The 20,869-nt window shown below is 37.0% G+C and overlaps 2 protein-coding genes across 2 annotated transcripts in view; one reads left to right on the plus strand and one right to left on the minus strand.

Moving 5' to 3' along the window:
- Positions 1–3,984: 3,984 nt before the first annotated feature.
- LOC130234194 (4-galactosyl-N-acetylglucosaminide 3-alpha-L-fucosyltransferase 9-like) lies at positions 3,985–5,583 on the minus strand. The gene is made up of 2 exons (XM_056464474.1): positions 5,521–5,583; positions 3,985–5,301 (listed from the first exon to the last, which is right to left on the minus strand). Exon 2 carries the CDS (start codon positions 5,291–5,293, stop codon positions 4,193–4,195), a length of 1,101 nt encoding a protein of 366 aa, XP_056320449.1. The 5' UTR covers positions 5,294–5,301; positions 5,521–5,583; the 3' UTR covers positions 3,985–4,192.
- Positions 5,584–9,488: 3,905 nt separating this feature from the next.
- The window catches only part of fut9b.1 (fucosyltransferase 9b, tandem duplicate 1), a 56,201-nt gene continuing 44,820 nt past the window's right edge, over positions 9,489–20,869 (plus strand). Inside the window, exon 1 of the mRNA XM_056464148.1 lies at positions 9,489–9,511. The gene's annotated coding sequence lies outside the window, so the exon portion shown is untranslated. The remainder of the gene's footprint in view (positions 9,512–20,869) is intronic.

Below are 20,869 nucleotides of genomic sequence, written 5' to 3' on the forward strand. Positions count from 1 at the left end.
GTATTTTTTTTTTAAATTTATTATTATTTTTAATGTATTTCTCAGAGAATGTTTGTTTTTAATTCATAAATTTTATTAATTTTATTTTGAGGCAATTGTAGGAAAATAAGAAATTTAAGACGATCTGTAATTTTTCCTACAGTATGTTGTATTGTATTCTACTATGCATGGTCTTGTTAAACGCCAATTAAAACAATGCATTTACAAAAATGAATGTTCTAGTATTCATATGTAAATTGTTTGATGAAAATTACTTTTTTTTTTTTTATTAATTAATTTAGCTTTTTTTATTTAAATGAGAATTTTTTGACAACATTCCCGAATGCACTTAAGCTTTATTCACAACAATGCTATTTATTATATCCTGTGCTTTTAGTTAAAACTATTAAGAATTACATAACAGACAAACTAGCAGGTGTCCCAAGGGCTGTGCGATTTGGGGAAAATATCTATTACCATTTCTTTTTCTTGTTTTATGACAGATATTGTGATTTTTGATTTGCAATTTAACTTTGTAGTCAAGCTTCAGCTCAATAATCTGTATCGTATTCTTACTGATAAAATCCAGTGAGCCTTAGTTAAAGGAACAGAGAAGATATTAACTATACATTTATTCAAATTTGTCTTTGAATTTTCCAAAAATAAACACTAATTTGTCTCTAGAGTAAACAGTAAACAAATAAAATAACCATTCTGTAAACAAGTTGAACTAAGCTGAAATAAGGGAGATAGTTTAGCTTATTATTAAAAAAAAAAAAAAAACGAACACTTGGCAAACTAACATGGCTGACACAACTCTGAAATTGTACTCTGCTGTTGCTTGATACTAGATTGAGTTTCACTGGCAATACTTTCAGTCCTCACAAAGCCGCCTGTGGTGCTTTTTTTATGTGCTGGTTGTTGTATTTCCTCGTGCTGTGGCAACAATTCTATAACAGCTCTTACAAATGACCTGTGTTTGTTCAGTGTCTGTGACTTTGAAACCGATGTCCTGTTTTTCCTCTGATATTAATTATCAATGCTTCTGATGTGGCATATGCCATCATCCCACTCGTCTGTGCTTTCCTTTTTGTTTGTTTTATTGTTTTTTTATTATAGTTTTTATTATAGTTTGGTTGCGCAATTCTGATTGGGCAGAATGAAAGTGTGCACACTCAATTGGCTAGTAAGACGGTCACACACAGACAGCAGTCATGAATTTACTCTGAGCAGGGAAAATCAAATACATATATATTTCATATTGCAGCCTCTTGCGGTTAGCTAACTTTCAAATCGTGATTCGATTTCAATTAATTGCACAGCCCTAGTCCCAATTATTATATAGACCATACAGACTGTAAATATTAAAGTTTACCTAACTGAATTAAGGCACTATTCAATTAAGTAACTTTTTTATTTCTTACTTGTAAATAAAAAAATATTCATTCTTTACATTGAGTGTCATTTATTTTGACCACTTAAAGTTTTGTAGACTTAACTGGATCTGTAATCCAAATAGTGTTCAAAAACCTAATTTTGTACATTTATATTTCCATTCTGACTTGATGCTGAACTAGAAATCTGCATGCTTAGGTTAACTTGTTCAGTTTAAGTTCATCTAATACAGTCAAATTTTGAGTTCACATAACTTGTTTCTAGTCAATGAACGTATTTGGTGTAAAGTTGCATGGAATTGCTCTTAAGCTAATTCTACCTTCTTGGATTTTACTCATTAAGATTTTGACAAGTTTTAATCTTTGATGTTTCAACAATAAATTTTGGCTCTTGTAGCCTAAAAGTTTGTGAATAATATTTTGAAAGGTACAGTTTTTAAATGTCTACTTTTTTTTTGAGAGCACAATTTCCCTGTCAGATTGAAATTTGATATATATTTAAGCAAGGGGGTTGTTGACTGCTTTTATTGCACAGTTAAGAGTTCCAGGCAGGTCTAGGCTGCGTTACAGTTCCGTGTCAGTAGATTGAGTGACTTACAGCTATGAAAAACAAGTCTATGGCTTAGATTTATAAGAAACTGAGGTAGGAAACTGTAGGAAACTCCTACACACACAGTTTCCTATTAAAGTTTTGTTGACGTAACAGTACCTGTAATCTGATTTAATAGTTTTAACATTTTATTTTTACAGAAATCTCAACATAATCCAACAATGTCTTAATCATTTCTCTCTATGTTAGTAGTGTTCAGAAACCTAATTTTTAAACATTTATTTTTCCCTTCTGACTACATGTTGAACTAGAAATCTGCATGGTCATGTTAAAACGTTCAGTTTAAGTTTAATCTAATAGTCAAATTTTAAGTTCACATTACTTGTTTCTATTCAATTAACATTCATTAAAAATATTAGGGAACTCATTTTATTTATTAGTTGCACTGCTTGGTTTTACAGTACATGTACAGACACACGTACACACGGGTTGGCAAATGGTTATGGCGGTTAGACTTTGTATTGAAAAGCAAGCAGATCATCATGATGGTGAAAGATGCGAAAGAACTTATCAAAGCTCATCAAACTCACTCATCATGATGGTGAAAGAACTTATCTGTAAACAATAAGATGTTTTTACAGAAAACACCTATTTTTCAGATAAACACACACACACACACACAAACACACACACACAGTAAAACAATGTGTTGTTTGAGATAAAGGCTACAATCTCTACTAGCCTATTTCTAAAGTAGTTTTTGTACAATGGGTGTCCGATCGGCTTGTGTAGGAATGCAGTCAATGACATGACTAGTTTAAAACGTTTAAACTCTGTTCTTGCTGTTGTTTTGTTTGGAATGTTTGGCTAAAGTTGTCACCAAACCTGTCCTCTTCTGATAAAACTTGAAGTCAATCTCTAAGATAAGTTTTGCCCAGAGATGTGTGCTTATCTTGGTTAGATTTGGTGATGCGAGTTGTAACTAGGTGGTAGGCGCCACCTTATGTTTTACATGTTTACAGACCTGTCAGAGCACTGAGGTCATCATATCAGCTGCTTCTAGATGTTCAGAGGGCAAGGTTGAAAAATAAAAGTGACCTAGTCCTTTCTGTGATTGCTGTAATTTCATGAAACATCTTGCTCACTCATAATTGTTCAAGCTGTTGGTCTTTTTAAATGAGTGCTTAAGACACACCTAAGTATTCACTTTGGAAAAAAAAAACACTTGAAAAACTCAGACTTCCACACTGATGGTTGTTTTTTTAATGTGATATCTTAATAAAAATGCAATTGTTTCAAAATAAAACTCAACTTTAATATTAATTGCTTCTGCATTCTTATAGAAAGGTGATTTTTATATTATTGGGTGTGTCATGCGTATGTTTTAAATATATGGAATTTTTTTTGATGCGTGTTTGTTGTAGGCATGGGCCAGTATGCGACTGATGATAATATAACGGTATTACTGTATTGAATACTGTTCTGAAATATGCTAAATGTCTGAGTAAAAAACAAAAACTTTTTACCCTTTGAGCACAATATTTTATTCTGAGAGACTTACTTTGGAAAAGGAAACATGCCAGGTTAAATTATTCAAATGAATCATTGACTTCTGCTGTCTTCATTCGTTTCAAAAACCGCTTTCATTACAATTTAAAACACCATATTTGGATATATTTTCTGCTGGAGATACTGTTGTCCTAAAAAACTTCAAACATAAAACCCCCTTACAGTACATATACCGTTGGAAGGGTATAGCAGAAAATAGTTTTCAAAAGCTTGACTTTTCCAAATCGCGGTATAGCTTAAAAACGGTCATCATCCCATTGCTAGTTTGTTGTTAATGCTTTTAGAATTTACAGAAAGCTACAAAATAATTCTTAAAGATGCAAAGGGATTACAATAATGACTAATATATGTTTATATATATATATATATATATATATATATATATATATATATATATATATATATATATATATATATATATATATATATATATATATATATATATATATATATATATATTAATAATTTAGCAATTAAAAACATTGAGCCCCACAACAGAGTGTTAACTGTCAAAGCATCCAGACATATCCTAAAACAGACATACCCAATAATCCTCTCTATTAATCACCATCATTTTTTGTAAACAGTTAGAGCAATATTCATAATCATGACAATCATTCCCATCAATTACGTGATTATCTTAACACCTAAATCAGAACCATCATATGTAATAAACTCCACAATCAGAGATGATCAAACATTAATTAAAATACCATTCGTAAAGGTCATGAATCTCTTTATATTCCTTGTGTGTGGCTATATAGTCACAGGCTGTACAGATGGGCAGATCAAACTCCTGCTGCTGCAGTAAATGAGGAGTTGCAGAGAAATATTTCCTCCAGTCAAAGTACCTGCGATACGCGTCTTCATCTTTATCCAGCTGAAGCAGATATTCTGCCACTGACTTTGGATCTGGAAAGTCCTGCACATGAATAAAGGAGTCTCTGGGATAAAAGTTTTCATAGTTCTTTCTTGGAGGACCCATAACCACAGGAACAGTTCCTACTGAAAGAGGACCATTGATCTTCTCAGTGATGTAGTCCTTGTGGATGGAGTTCTCAAAGGAAAGGTAAAATTTGCAGCTGGCGAGGGTAGGATAGTAGTCCTTATGATCCAAGTGTGATGCGTAAGCCCTCCCAAACATAGTGACGTTTATGTGTTTGCTGAACTCTTGATAAAACGTGTTCCTTGTGCCGACACCAGTTCCAAGAGCGTTATTACTCACAATCCAACAAACCAGTTTGTCTTTTTTGGGAATGACGAAGTCATCGGCTGGTTTCTTCCTCACTGTCAAATGCAACCTGGTGAAAATATCAGCGTCCTGCCTGTAGCTGAGAGTGTGGTTGAACAGGTTTTCCAGACCAGGCTTCTTCTGAGTGTTGGTCGGTGATTCCAAATGAAACCAAATCCACTTCTGGAACGGAGGACGAGGAGACGGAGGAAGGTTGGACAGATCCCAACTAATGGACTTGTGATAAATGAGGACAGCGTCTGCATCGCTGTAGAGAGATCGATTATCCGTCAACAGACAACTATCGATATTGAAGATATTTTTACAGTCATTCAGGTCAAATCTGAAATCTTCAGGCCAGAACCACATCAGAAGAATAGGTTTGTGTTCTGCTGTGTCAGTAAGAGACTTGCTGCTTTTGGCAGAGCTGCTTTCATAGTGTTGAACAAATTGAGGAGGACACATCGGTGAAGGAGAAAACCAGAAAAACATAATGCTCAAACAGACGATGCCTGCTAAAGCCACTACTATACCCAGACGACACAGAGATAAGCCATTTGTTCTTGACATTTTCAGATCTGAAGAGAATTTTAGAAGAAAGTGTTTTGTTTTGTTTTTTCAGAGAAAATGAACAAATAAAAAGACAAATTAAAGCTTCAGTAGAATGAAAATCAGCTACAGAATGAAACTACAGGACGGAGCAGGTTTATCAAATACTGAAATTGTAGATTTTTTTACCAAACATGAACTAAATTAGTAAAATTATTATTATATTAATGCTTAATTCAGTTCCTCACCTGATTAAAGAAGAAAAAAGATGTAGTGTGGTGTCGCATATAAAGACAGTGGCGGATGACTAGATGAAAAACCAGAAATACGGAAGTTTTTTTTAAAAACGTGATCTCCCAGTAAAGGACGGGCAAAAAAAAGAGGGTTGTTGAGCATTGAAAAAACTGAAGGATGTACCGATGCAACAGATGTGACACAGACCAATCAAAATTCACCATGCAAATATCACTGACACAAACTCTTCTTGGCAACCAAACACAAAATGTGTCAAAGCAAATTATAAACCATATAGATAAATGTTTTTTTTTATTATTATTAAATGCTATGGACTTTTTTCCAGCAGGTGGCATTGCCTCCAAACGTTTGCAGTGATGCATTTATAGTGAACAGTCATGCACTGGAAAATGAGCAGATTATTCATCTCAATAATGAATAAGGCAGGTCATAAATCTGTGCTAGAAACGAAACTGCAATAAAAGCAGTGCTCAATAGTTTTAATTTTGCATGCACTGGCTTTATTTAAATCTTTAAAAAAGGAGTGCAATCAAAAAATGTAAGATCGCCGCCTTATCAGTGTGTATATATTTAATTTCTTATTAAAACGATTACAAAAAACATTATCTTACAGATTAGATGTTTGTTGTCATGTCAAACATAAGATTGATTACACACAGCAGTGTAAGAAAATGACAATATACACTCACCAGCCAGTACACCTCACTAGTACCGGGTTGGACCCCCTTTTGCATTCAGAACTGCCTTAATCCTTCCTGGCAGAGATTCAACAAGGTACTGGAAATATTCCTCAGAGATTTTGCTCCATATTGACATGATAGCTTCATGCAGTTGCTGCATATTTGTCCGCTGCACATTCATGCTGCGAATCTCCCGTTCCACCACATCCCAAAGGTGCTCTATTGGATTGAGCTCTGGTGACTGTGGAGGCCATTTTGAGTACAGTGAACTCATCGTCATGTTCAAGAAACCAGTCTGAGATGATTCACGCATTATGACATGGTGCGTTATCCTGCTGGAAGTAGCCATCAGAAGTGTCCATAAAGGGATGAACATGGTCAGCAACAATACTCAGGTAGGCTGTGACGTTGACACAAGCATCAATTGGTACTAAAGGGCACAAAGTGTCACAAGAAAATATCCCCCACACCATTACACCACCACCACCAGCCTGAACCGTGGATACAAGACAGGATGGAGCCATGCTTTTGTGGTGTTGATGCCAAATTCTGACCTGACCATCTGAATGTGGCAGCAGAAATGGAGATTCATCTGACCAGGCAACGTTTCTCCAATCTTCTATGGTCTCATTTTGGTGAGCCTGTGTGAATTGTACCCTTAGTTTCCTGTTCTTAGCTGACAGGAGTGGCACCCGGTGTGATCTTCTGCTGTTGTAGCCCATCTGCCTCAAGGTTGGACGTGTCGTGTGTTCAGAGATGCTCTTCTGCAGACCTCGGTTGTAAAGAGTGGTCATTTGAGTTGCTGTTGCCTTTCTATCAGCTGGAACCAGTCTGGCCATTCTCCTGTGCCATCAACAAGGCATTTGTGCCCACAGAACTGCCGCTCACTGGATATTTTCTCTTTTTCTGAACATTTTCTGTAAACCCTAGAGATGGTTATGTGTGAAAATCCCAGTAGATCAGCAGTTTCTGAAATACTCAGACCAACCCGTCTGGCACCCACAACCATGCCACGTTCAAAGTCACTTCAATCACCTTTCTTCCCCATTCTGATGCTGTCTACATTCCTGCAGTAAATGCATTGAGTTGCTGCCATGTGACTGGTGTATTCAGAAATTTTGCATTAACAAGTAGTTGGACAGGTGTACCTAATAAAGTGGCCTGTGTGTAAAGTCATGGCAACTTTTTGTTATTTTAACTTGGTTTAGAACGTTATTCAAAAGTTAAATAAAAAAAAAAGTCAGTTTAATTGATGCAAACGTAACGTAGCTATAATGTATCAACATTTATTATTTGTTTATGTGCATTGTCACGTTTACCACATGAGTACATGTGCAGTAACAGCACAATAACTTAAATGTGTGTGTGTGTGATGTTTATTAATCCCTAACCTGATTTTACCAAGTAGCACATGTTCCTGAATTAACATTTATGTTGATCCTGGAACAACATTCCAATCAGCCAATCAGAATTAAGGGATGTGTTTACAGCTTGTGTTAAGTTTAGGCTTACGTTTAGGTTTATGTACTTCTACATGATTGTTATCCAACTATTATTCTCCTCTGATTTTGGGAATGATTTACCATTATGGTTGGGTTTAGGGGTAATTAATCGATATGGATTACATTTTGCAACAAAAATGATGTTGCAGGATCAACATAGATGTTAATCTAGAATCGCATCATACGTGGAAAAATCATGACGTGCGTTTATTTAGTGCAAACTGAAAAGCTTATTTCGTAACTTTTTAGGGCTGTGCAATTAATCGAAAATTCGATTTCGGCTTCCAACGGTTATGAAAAAACATTAATCAAGATAAACCCCCCCCCCAATAAACATTGATCATATAACCCCCAGTTGTACACATTTGTTGCTCTGCAAAGCTCAGTTTCACGTGAACATTACTAAAAGCTTGTACTGTAATGTAGCGTTTGCAGCACGGGATGCGCATCATTCACTGATGTACATTCAAATCATTAATGTTTTTAAAAGCGCGAGAGAGGCCGCATGCTGTTGTGTGTGTGCACTGAGCCTCAAATATGAGCAGAGCGCACACATCTAAAGTCATCTTGATGTGTAATGGTTAAATAGGTGTCAAAGCGTGGTGATTATTCAATATTAACCCTCATTTGTGTAATAAACAAACGAGCTGAGAATCAAAAGACACATCAAAGAGAAACCATAATCAGAGCCGCACTGCTCTTAAAGTGACAGCGCGCAATATCCCTGCTGCCGACTGTTTTTATCATTAATCAAACAACAAAAGGAGAAAATCACTCGCTGCTCTTGACTGAAGGACTGCTGGAGCTGAAGTTTTTTTCTTATAGTCAAGATGCTTAAAGCACAGTTTGTTTCATATTTTGATTCTAGTTTATTCATTTCCCTTATTTACAGGGAGGAAAATAACTGAATATACTGTTGAAGTCAGAATTATTAGCCTTAATTTCTGTTTAACGGAATTTTAAATTTTTTTTCAATTAATTTCTAAACAACAGGTTTAATAACTCATTTCTAATAACTGATTTCTTTTATCTTTGCTATGATGACAGCACATAATATTTGACTAGATATTTTTCAACATACTAGTATTCAGATTAAAGTGTGATTCAAAGGCTTAATTAGTGTAATTAGGCAAGTGATTGAATAATAGTAGTTTCTTCTGCAGACAATCAAAAATATATTGCTTAAGGGGGTTAATAATATTGACCTTAAAATAGGTTTCAAAATATTTAAACTGCCTTTATTCCAGCCAAAATAAAACAAATAAGACTTTCTCCAGAAGAAAAAATATTATAGGAAAGATATTTATAAAAAATAATTAATTCACAGGAGGGCGAATAATTTTGACTTCCCCTGATAATCGTTTTGAATAATCGTGATTACAATTATGACCAACATAATCATGATTATGATTTGTCCCATAATCAAGCAGCCCGAGTGTATCACTTGTTCAACTAAATATACTTATCAAATAACCATTCAGAAACGTTTGGTTTAGTTTTAGCATTGGGGATTATCAATGCCAAAATTCTCGAATGATTATTGATGTCAATATTTTTAAAAATTCTGTGGTGAATCAGGTGACCACTACTTGAATTGTTTGCTGGTCAGCCTAAAAGGTGTGGTATGAAAACTGACTTTAAATTTGTGAGACCACCCCTCTGATTGGATTGCATGTATCAGAGTCATAGCCTTTTTGCTTTGTGTCAGTCTTTTTGACAGGAAACCAGGCACTTCCGTTTCTCTGCGACTTGGTTTCAGTGGTTTCAGTTAGTTAAACCTTTTTTGGAGCTCTGCAAAACAGGTGAGGAGAAATTCCATGTGTTTCAATGATAAACGCTTGTCTTGAAACTAGAGTTTGTTAATATTATACAGGGCTTCTGCAGCTCTTAAAAGGTGCATCCACAAATGTAGACTTTGACTTTTATAGTGGAAGTAAAGGGCGACATGGTGGCTCAGTAGTTAGCACTGTTGTCTCAATGCAAGAAGGTTGCTGGTTTGAGTCCTGGCTTGGTCAGTTGGCATTTCTGTGTGGAGTTTGCATGTTCTCCTCATGTTGGTGTGGGTTGCCTCCAGGTGCTCCGGTTTCCCCCACAGTCAAAACACATGCGCTATAGCAGAATTGAACAGACTAAATTCGTTGTAGTGCATGTGTGTGTGAATGTGAAATTGTATGGGTTTTTCCCAGTACTGGATAGCAGCTGGACGAGCATCTGCTGTGTAAAACATATGCTGGATGAGTTGGCGAAAGGAAAACAAATGAATGAATGAAAATGCTAAGCAAACTCAATTCATTGAAAAGTCTTGAAGAAAAGGGCATGTTTGACTACAGTTTTAAGCACTTGGGTGCTGCCATCTTGGAATATTGTTGTGTCTGACGTCACTGGGTTGGTTCTGTTTCCTGAGGTGAATCCGATGCAGTGGAAGTAATAGACTGACCACGGAGACTGCAAAGCTTAATTTAACCCAATGCGTGAAGTTATGAACACGGAGCTGGTGCAAATACAAGCCTCAAATTTGTGTCTAATACAGATATATTTATTCTATTTTTTTAATTACCAATCATTTGATGCACTTTGGCACACTCTCTGTACTGCTCTGCCTGACTGCTTGCCTGTCTGGGCTTCAACAAGGACGCAATGTGGCCGGGTACTTTAACTTTTCACTATTACAGCCCTCACCTCTGTTCCTGTTCAAACTAAACTAAGATCAGCACAGTTTTCACATTGCAGGTTTTACGTCCTTTATACATGTTGAGTGATCTTGATCTTGTGTCTTGATGGAATCCACACAGACGTGACCTAGTAAAGCATCGTGTATCATTTTAATTGTTGCATCCTTAAGCTGGATTTATACTTTCTTCTAGCACTGCATCGCACACCTCCGCTGACTCCGCGCACCTCGCAAAATGGACGAGGCTTTTATACTCGCCGCGTTCGTCATTTAATATTCTTTAAAACGATGTTTCCGGAACATATCATTAATATCATTCAACATTTTTAAACTAATTATTTTGATTATATCAATTATTTTAATGATTATGAAGATTTTTATAATCGTTCAAGATTTTTTAAATCAAACTTTGATGCTTCACTTGCTTTTGTTCATATCTCGGCCAGTTTTACCTTTTAAAGTTGATTAAAATATCAATGACAAGAGAACATGAGTTACTCTACATATATATTTTATTATGGCAAGAATAAAAGCAAAAAAAAAAAGTACACTTAATAAAAAATACTGATATTGTTTTTTGGATTTAGCCCGCTCCATAATTTACACATTACTGTCTGACTAGTTTCTGTCCTATACTTATGCTAAAAGGCAATAATGGTCCAACATTCCTGACCTTTATCACCAGTAACTGAACTACACTGTTTTTATTTACTGTGACCTTTTATGTGAAGCTGCTTTGACACAATCTACATTGTATAAGCGCTATACAAATAAAGGTGAATTGAAAAGTAAAGCCTACAAAAGCAGGCCATCAGTATATTGTAAACCTATAGGTTTAAATATTTCCTCCCAGTTATCAGAGAAATAATTCTGTGACTTCATTATAGTTTTGTAACTAATAAATTGTTTTAAATTCTAAATTCAATATATATATACATCAGTGTAAAACCTATGACTGGTGAAAAAACATATTCTGTAATTGTGTATCTGGGTCTCCACTTTTGCCATGTCCTCTTTTGGCTTTAACAAACTCATCCCTCAGATTTTTCCAAACCTTTTAACAAAAACTTTCTCCTTTCCCATGGCTGTTGCAATTTCTAGCCAATAATTATTGATCATCTGGTTATCTCTATGATCAGGGATCATAAAGATGTCTGTACAGGCGTTCTGTGTCAGACAAAATCTCTTCAAAGTGTTTCATATTCAGCTCAAATCAAAATGCGGCGCCGTGCGCACTGTTCGCTCGAGTCTCAAAAAATGCCATGCACCGCCAGCCGAAATCATGTCGCGCACACCCAAAGCGAACATCCGCAAACTCCACGATGACGTCACATTTGCAGCGCGCACTCAAGCAAACTAGCGGATGCGTGGAGTATAAACCAGGCTTTAGGCTGAATGTAAATCCCAAGTCAGGCAGTGCTAGAGCAGTGTGATAGCGTGGGCCAGTGCACATCAAATGAATGGTATTTAAAAAAAAAACGTATACATTTTTAAAATATATTATAGAAAATAAAAATGAAGGTTATATTTATTTAAACCAGCTCTGCGATGTAAAGTCTATAAGCCGAAGCATTGGGTTAAATTAGGGATTCCAGTCTCCATGGTCACCTAAGGAAACAGAACCAACCCGGTGACCCTCTGAAAGTTATAGTTAAACATGCCCTTTTCTTCTAAACGGTTATATTAATTGCGTTTGTCTAATATATATTCAATAAATCAACGTAGAAAATAATGTAAACTTGACTGCTTCCCTTCTACTTTAAAACTCATTGGATTGGACATTGCATGAGGGATTGCATTTATGCTGTGTTTTGAAGGCGTAATTTCCAGTGTTGGGTACGTTACTTTCAAAAGGTAAATGATTACTAATTGCATAATCAATATAGAATTTAGGGCTAGGCGATTTGGCCTACACACATCCCCACTCACTTTTCGGAAACAGGTGATTCTGTCCCCGACTCGCCCACACGTTTTATTTGACCTAGCGACCGCAAGTGTTCTCTGATTTGTTACTTGATTTGAGTGAACGATCACTCAGCCAATCACAGCTCGAGTCTCTTGAGCGTCTGCCACGATCTTCATTCATTCACTTTGTGGTTTGGGTGACAGGAGTAAAAATGCATCCCAGAAAAAAGCAGAGGACGATTGCATCCTTTTTCAGACACACAATGTATGTATGTAATACAATATATAGCGACTGCACAAATCACACATTTCCATGTTGCGATTTAACCTACTGTAACGTCAAAGGACAACAGTAGGCCTACTAACGTTACCCGTATGAACCTCGTCACGTCGCGGCGGATTCAAATGCTCGGTTGCTTTTCCTAAAAATGCATTTGGCAAATTAGAAATAACAGATTATCGGGTTCTGTTGTCTTTTGTTGCCTAACAAGTTACATGTTGCTTCGTCTGAAGTACAATTGTTGTTTTAAAATAAATCTGATGTTTTGCGCCAAATATATCAAATGTCTTTTACTACTAACGTTATATTATGTACTAACTAGTCTGTATGAAAAACAGGCTGTGAAAGAGAGAGGGGAGGACAATTGCTTGACATATTCAGTAAGTTTACAGGTGAGATGTGAATAATAAAGAGGACAGTGTTTTTCAAATAATTAAACATGTCAAATAATTAAACAAGTTCTCAAATGTAATTAGCTTTATGTCATACTTGATCAAATTTTAGTATTTTAATTCATTACTGTCATGTCCTAACTGGTCTGTAGGGAAGGCAAGGTGTGGCGTCACTGAGAGAGAGAGAGGGGAGGGCCGTTGCTTTAACTTTCCAAGGGTGCGTTTCCCAAAACCTTTGTTAGCCAACTAAGGTCGCAAGTTCTGTCGTTACAAACATAGTTTGTTGATTTGCCGATTGTTGATTGCAAACTGCGTCGCAAACTTGAGCATATATATATGTATATATATATATATATATATATATATATATATATATATATATATATATATATATATATATATATATATATATATATATATATATATATATATACACACACTCTCACACACACACACATTCTTTCACACACGCACACACATTTGTATTGTAGTATTTAAAAATATTTTCAGACAGAGTAATGCTTAACTTAAATGTGTGTGGTTCTGTTTATTTATTGTTATTATTAATGTTTTGTAATTATTTTATAATTTTGGTTAAAAGATTATTAAAAACTTTATTGCTAATAAATCATTAATCCCTTTTGGGTGGCATCACCATACAGCTGTCCCCCTCACTTTTAAAATGGCTGCTACGCCCCTGCATACAGAGATGCACTACAAATAGCACATACAACAGCAAAAATGTGTCGTAGAAGTTTATAGATTGTTTATTAGATTTCTGCAGAATCATCCTAATTGATCTCCAAATTGAGATATTAAGTCAACTGGTGAAATTGTATTCGTATTGCAATATATATTGCATTATCGCAAAATAAAAAAATATTGCAATGATAGATTTTTTCCAATATCGTGCAGCCCTAGTTTACATGCATAAATTACACATTCTAGTGGTTTTATTCTATTGTCAGGGTGCTGCACATGCTAGTTGACTGGATTCCCTTCTACTCTATGCTTTCGTTACGTGGGACCTTGAGACTGTCTGACTAAATTTACCTGACTACAGCAATGTTTACCTTCACTGTCAGACTGGTAACTCCAGTTCCTTCCATCTGCTTACGTCTGGTGCGTTAATTTGTATACCATCTCAGGTTATTTATTACATGTCAGCATGAATCAATGAAAGGTGGTGTACAGGTGTAACAGTTTTAAAGAAGATGTGCTGTCCAGATCTCGAAGCACTGTTTATTAACTGTAAGCCTTTTTACTCCCCACGCGAGTTCTGCTCGTTTATCCTCGTCAGTGTTTACATTCCTCCGCACGCGAGCCTGGCGATACAGAAACTAGCTGATCAGATCACGGTGTTAGAGCAACAACACCAGGACTCTGTTTTAATCATTCTCAGGGATTTTAACAAAGCAAAACTGTCCCGTGAACTGCCAAAATATAGACAGCATGTTACATGTCCCACAAGAGACAGTAATATATTGGATCACTGCTATACCACAATAAAGGATGCATACCGCTCCGTCCAACGAGCAGCTTTGGGACACTCTGACCATTGTTTGATTCATCTCATTCCAACCTACAGGCAGAAACTGAAAACAGCCAAACCTGTATTAAGATCTGTGAAAAGATGGACTAAGGAAACCGAGCGGGATCTACAAGCCTGTTTCGACCTCACTGACTGGAGTGTTTTTGAAGCTGCTGCAAACGATCTGGATGAGCTCACAGAGACTAACATCTTATATCAGTTTCTGTGAAGACGTGTGCATTCCTACCAGGACTCAACTCACATACAACAATGACAAACCATGGTTCACTAAAACTCAGACAGCTACGTCAGGCCAAGGAGGTTGCTTACAGGAAAGGGGAGAGGGCCTTGTATAAGCAGGCCAAATACACACTGGAAAAGGAGATCAGAGTCGCAAAAAGGAACTATTCTGAGAAACTAAGGAGTCAGTTCTCTTCCAGCGACTCAGCATCCGTGTGGAAAAGTCTGAAAAACATCACCAACTACAAGACACCATCCCCCAGCACTGTAGACAATGAACGACTTGCAAATGACCTGAATGAGTTTTACTGCCGGTTTGAGAAACCCCCCCACACCTACTATGAGCTGCTTTTCACGCCACCATTAACACCTCCACCACCCCCCTCCTCCCCCATACCTGCCCTACAGTTCAGTGAAGATGAGGTGCGCCAGGTCTTCCGGAAACAGAAGAGGAAAAAAGCACCAGGCCCAGATTTTATAACACCAGCCTGTTTAAAGTCCTGTGCTGACCAACTGGCCCCCATCTTCACCCTGATCTTCAACAGATCACTGGAGCTGTGTAAAGTGCCCTCCTGCCTCAAACACTCTACCGTCATCCCCATCCCAAAGAAACCCAAACTTACAGGACTAAATGACTACAGACCGGTGGCACTAACATCTGTGGTCATGAAGTCTTTTGAAAAACTGATGCTGGCCCACCTGAAGGACATCACTGAACCCTCACTGGACTCTCTTCAGTTTGCCTACAGAGCAAACAGGTCTGTGGATGATGCAGTAAATATGGGACTGCATTATGCTCTGCAACACCTAGACAGACCAGGGACCTATGTGAGGATCTTGTTTGTCGACTTCAGCTCGGCGTTTAACACTATCATCCCAAAACTTCTCCTGCCCAAATTAACTCAGCTCTCTGTGCCCACCTCTGTCTGTCAGTGGATCAACAGCTTCCTAACGGACAGGCAGCAGCTGGTGAAGCTGGGAAAATTCTCATCTAGTATCCGCACAATCAGCACTGGCGCCCCCCAGGGGTGTGTCCTCTCCCCACTGCTCTTCTCCCTGTACACGAATGACTGCACTTCAAAAGACTCCTCTGTGAAGCTCTTGAAGTTTGCAGACGACACCACACTTATCGGCCTCATTCAGGACGGTGATGAGACAGGAGGTTAAGGAGTTGGCTGTCTGGTGTAGCCACAACAACCTGGAGCTCAACACGCTCAAAACAGTGGAGATGATAGTGGACTTCAGGAGAAACCCCCCTGCTCTCCCCCACTGAGCATCATGGACAGCATTGTGGCAGCAGTGGAGTCATTCAGGTTCCTGGGCACCACCATCTCTCAGGACCTGAAGTGGGACACTCACATTGACTCCATTGTCAAAAAAGCTCAACAGAGGCTGTACTTTCTTCATCAGCTGAGGAAGTTTAACCTCCCAAAGGAGCTGCTGAAACAGTTCTACACCTCCATCATTGAATCAGTCATCTGCACATCAATAACTGTGTGGTTTAGCTCAGCTACTAAATACGACCTCCAAAGACTACGTTGAATAGTTCGGACTGCTGAGCAGATCACTGGTACAATCCTTCCTACTCCCCAAGAACTGTACTTATCCAGAGCGAGCAGAAGGGCTGCCAAAATCACTCTGGACCCCTCACACCCAGCACACTGCCTCTTTGAACTTTTACCTTCTGGTCGACGCTACAGAGCACTGCGCACCAGAACAGCCCGACACAGAAACAGTTTCTTCCCTCAGGCAATACATCTCATCAACACTTGATGATAATAATTGTGGAACCAACATCACTACTTGCTATACACCTTTATACACTTATTTAACAACACACTTTACATGCAAATTTGCACATAACAGCTGCACATATAACGTTGTATATAGTAATAAACATGTACATACACTTGTCAATCTGTATATTTGCATTCACTACTTACTTGTATTTTTGAAAATATATTTATTATCTGTGTTTGTCCTGTCTCTGTAATCCTGTTGCACTGTAGAAGCTCTGTCACCAAAACAAATTCCTTGTATGTGTGAACATACCTGGCAATAAAGCTCTTTCTGTAAATAACATTCAGTTTGTTGCACAGTGTGATCATTTGACGGCCATCCGGGAGGTTTGATTTGCATGTATGTTCGCATGTTTTTTCTCTCACAGTGACGGTAACCATGAGCCGCACTCTGAAGTGAAAGTGAAACCTGTGTGCACATCATTTAACTGATCATATTGCATTTTACAGTTATGATTTACGACAAGCATTTGATATATTTTTTTCTTTCATAGCGAACACAAAGTGTTGTGCATGAAAATAAATGTTTACTGTGTCAGTATAACAACCCTAGCCTATATATAATGTTGAATATAATGCAAGAAGGAATCTGATAATGACAATTCTAATTTTACCCGTGAAAACAAATGGTCTAATAATGTCGTCTATGGCAGATGACAAGCACATGTCTTAAACATAATAAGTCAACTTCAGAATTATGAATAGTTATATTCTGATGTCATCATTTTACTGTGAATGATTAAACAGGACATATTGAAAGTCTGTTTAAGTCTACCATAATGACTGTACAAAATTTTCCATTTTAAGCAACAGTAGACCTACACATAGGCCTAATATTATTATTGTTTTACCATATGTTTGAGAATTAACAATAATAACAGGCTAATCATATCAACCTTTATTTTACATTTACAGAATCATGAGAAAAATCGTGATCTTGAATTTAAGCAAAAAAAAAATCATGATTCACATTTTTGCCAGAATCGTGCAGCCATACTTGTAGGATTTGTGTTAGTGTATAGACAAAAATAATGAGAGAATGAACAACAGTGCAAATATATATATATATATATCTCACCGTAACTGCTTCTTGAGACATGCATGGAAAAATGAAACTGACAATGAGAAAACAGGGGCCGCCTTTTCTGTTTTAATTAGTCTGTGTGAAACATTTTTTAGATGAGGGCGTGTCAGCATCACTTTTGTGACCGCACACACATTGACACTCTAAGATGGTGCACAGATCAGCATAATGAGCTTTAGTCATCACAGAAGGTCAGAGGTCAGAGTTATTATAGCGCATCTTCCCCATTAAAACACAGCAGCGTGGCCCGTGCAGCCTCCTCACCCCTGCTCTCTACCGCCACAATTAAGAGCAGGAATCACTGACCTGAAACACAGCAATTAATAGAAAAAGAAGTACAGTCAGTTTAATCGCTGCAGCACAAACATAAAGATGCTGGATTTAAAAAAAACATTAACCAATTACAATATACATTAGATATGTGATGTCTGATTATTTGAAAATGACCATAAACACTATTGCATATGCTAGGACAATGTCACATTAAATAGTACCTTAAGGGGAGTGATCATGTGCAGTCAGTGACTTGAAGCTGATATGTAGAGTTAGCGATACAACAAAATAAAATCACGATATCATGCATCATATCATTAGGTATTGATAATTTTTTTTTTTTTTTACAATAAATTTAGGAAAATTTGTTTTTTTCTTAAACCACTTTATTTTAATTTACCAACATTACTAAGGCGAATTGTTTTAATAGTCAAAAACAGAAATATTTAAACACATATCTGATCTCTTAAGTGTTAAAGAGACTCTTAAACTTGATAGATAAAATGGTACAGTGTGTGCGGTGGTAAAGTGTAAGCGCTGAACAAAGCAAACTTTAAAATGTCAATAATAATGATACAGTAAACCTCAAACTCCAATTATGATAATCAAATCTGAGCTTTCAAGTAAAGGAACCAACCATCATTTAAATAAATATTACAACATTATAAATAGTGAAGTTAGATGACTACATTATGTAGGAATGGGTTTTAACCACAGCGGTTAGAACTGTAGTTTTGCCGAATGACTAAAAAGTTATCAGCATGATGGTAAAAAACTGTACAAACCATCAAACCATCCTTCTGCAATCTCATACCAAAAACGGAAATAAGGGCAGCATTAATAGCTATAAATGTGGGAGAGCGTTGATATTATGTGATTGTATTGTACTGCAATATGGAACAGTTAAGTGTTGATGTTAAATCAAAAGTAATTCACAAATACTTGATAATGAAATGATTTAATGACAATAATTCTCTATGGTTACAACTGAATTAGTTACAAAATAACTGTATAAAATGATCAAATATGAAATGATAAACAATATGATATAAATTGTACCCAGCTTAAATGTAAAATTAAAGTTACCAGAGGTAGAAGGAGAGATACAGGGGGAGGGAGAGAGAGACAAAGAGAGCAGGCCCAGAAGTTAGCCTGATTGCAGTAGAGTCTGAGAAGATAGACTCCAGAGGAGCAGAGGAGGAAAGCAGACCAGGAAAAGAGACAGAGCAGCGTTTTACCACCTATTTTGTATCTTTCTTGACCATGTGGCTTAAGCCCAAATGCTGAGACATTCAAACTGACCAATCAACATGTGACCACATCGTAAAACTCCCAAAGCCTACACACCAGGCCCTGATCTTATCAGTATCTGCCTTTGGAGTCAGTATTTACCTTCTTTGGTGAAGGACATGTTTTTCAATATAAACAAATGCATATGATAATTTTCACTCCTACAATTACTCCCCATGCAAAAAACTCTTTCAAATGGGGAGCTAGTGTCTGGGATGCACAAGAAACCAAAAAGCTTGCGTCCTTTTTTATTTACAGTCTCCTCACTGCTTCTAGCCACAGCACTCATTTTTCTGTGTGTTGTTATTCTGATCTGAAGTGGTGATGACACAACCCAAAACTCGCAAGTTTTGAAAAGTGCGAGCGCGTGGTTTCCTTCACCATTTTTTATGTGCTCTGTGCTCACGCTCCCCTGGTGTCTCGTAAATAGGTGACCATCAACTGTTTTCTCAGAAGATGGCAAACGGACAAACCATTGCTGCAGCTCTGATGCAAGTTTGTGGAGAAAAGTAAAAAGCACTGCAGTGTTTGGGTGCGCTGTGTTTGTTGATTAGTGATTGGTGATTAGTCTGACGTTATTACTGAAATGTGTATATTCCATACAAAGTGTGAACCTGATTGGTTTGTTCTACTTGCATAAATTGCGACGCGCTCGCGGCATTCTGGAAAGTACAGATGTTTTTAAACTAGGTGTACCTGGAAAATTTGCACACCGTGTGCATTGTTCCCTATTTGCGCCGCAAGTTGCGTGCCTCCATTGGAAATGACAAACTTACAACTGAAACTAATTGGCATTAGGCATGGGAAGATAATCATTTTCAAGGTATACCATGGTTTGAAAAAAGTCAAGGTTTTAAAACCGGCAAAATTTTCTGCTATACCGTTCCTGAGGTATGTGTAAGATTTTTTTATTACGTTTTTTAGGACAATGGTATCTCCAGCAGAAAAGACATCCAAAGATGCCGTTTTAAATTGTAAAGAAATCTTATTATTTTTTATTTTATTTATTTTACATTGTTGTTTTTTATTTTTTAGGATTCAGCCTGACATGTTTACTATTCCAAAATATTTAAAATGTTTCTCAAAATAAAATAATTTGTGATCTGTAATTATTTAAAACTAATAAGAACTTGAAGCTTATTTTAGAGCAGTAATCACAATACTGTGAAACCGTGATATTTTTCTCCAAGGTTATCTGACCGTCAGAATCATATACTGGCCCATACTGGCTCCTTATTGAAAATGGTGTTCGGTCAATAAATACCACTACTGTTTTATTAGCCAGTCATATGTAGAGTATGCCATTTGAGTGTAAGATGCGTCTGCGCTGTTGGTTGTAATATAAAGTACTATAAATCCACACATTGGTGATAAAGCATTAGGAAACACATGAGGAACACCACTACTCAGTCACTTCTTGTGTTTGTTTGCTTTTCTTGCTCTTTTGCTCTTTAATCTACACTCTCGTGAACGCGTCCTGTACTACGCACGTGTCTTGTCACTATTTTCAAAGGCTCAGTTTTTGAGTGTGTACACAGACACAAACAACAGGGATCTTTTCAAAATCTACCACTGAAACCTGCTTTTAGATTTTTTTGTGCGTGGCTTCACTGTTTGTCCACACGAAAATGGAGTATTAGGTGACTGAAACTGTAACTCTCTGAAATCTCCGCCTAGGGTGAAGATTTTCCAAAA

This window comes from Danio aesculapii, chromosome 8 (genome assembly GCF_903798145.1).
Source record: "Danio aesculapii chromosome 8, fDanAes4.1, whole genome shotgun sequence".
NCBI lineage: Eukaryota > Metazoa > Chordata > Actinopteri > Cypriniformes > Danionidae > Danio > Danio aesculapii.

Excerpts from the sequence above, each read along its gene's own strand:
- LOC130234194 (XM_056464474.1), bottom strand. The coding sequence starts at position 5,293 with ATGTCAAGAACAAATGGCTTATCTCTGTGTCGTCTGGGTATAGTAGTG.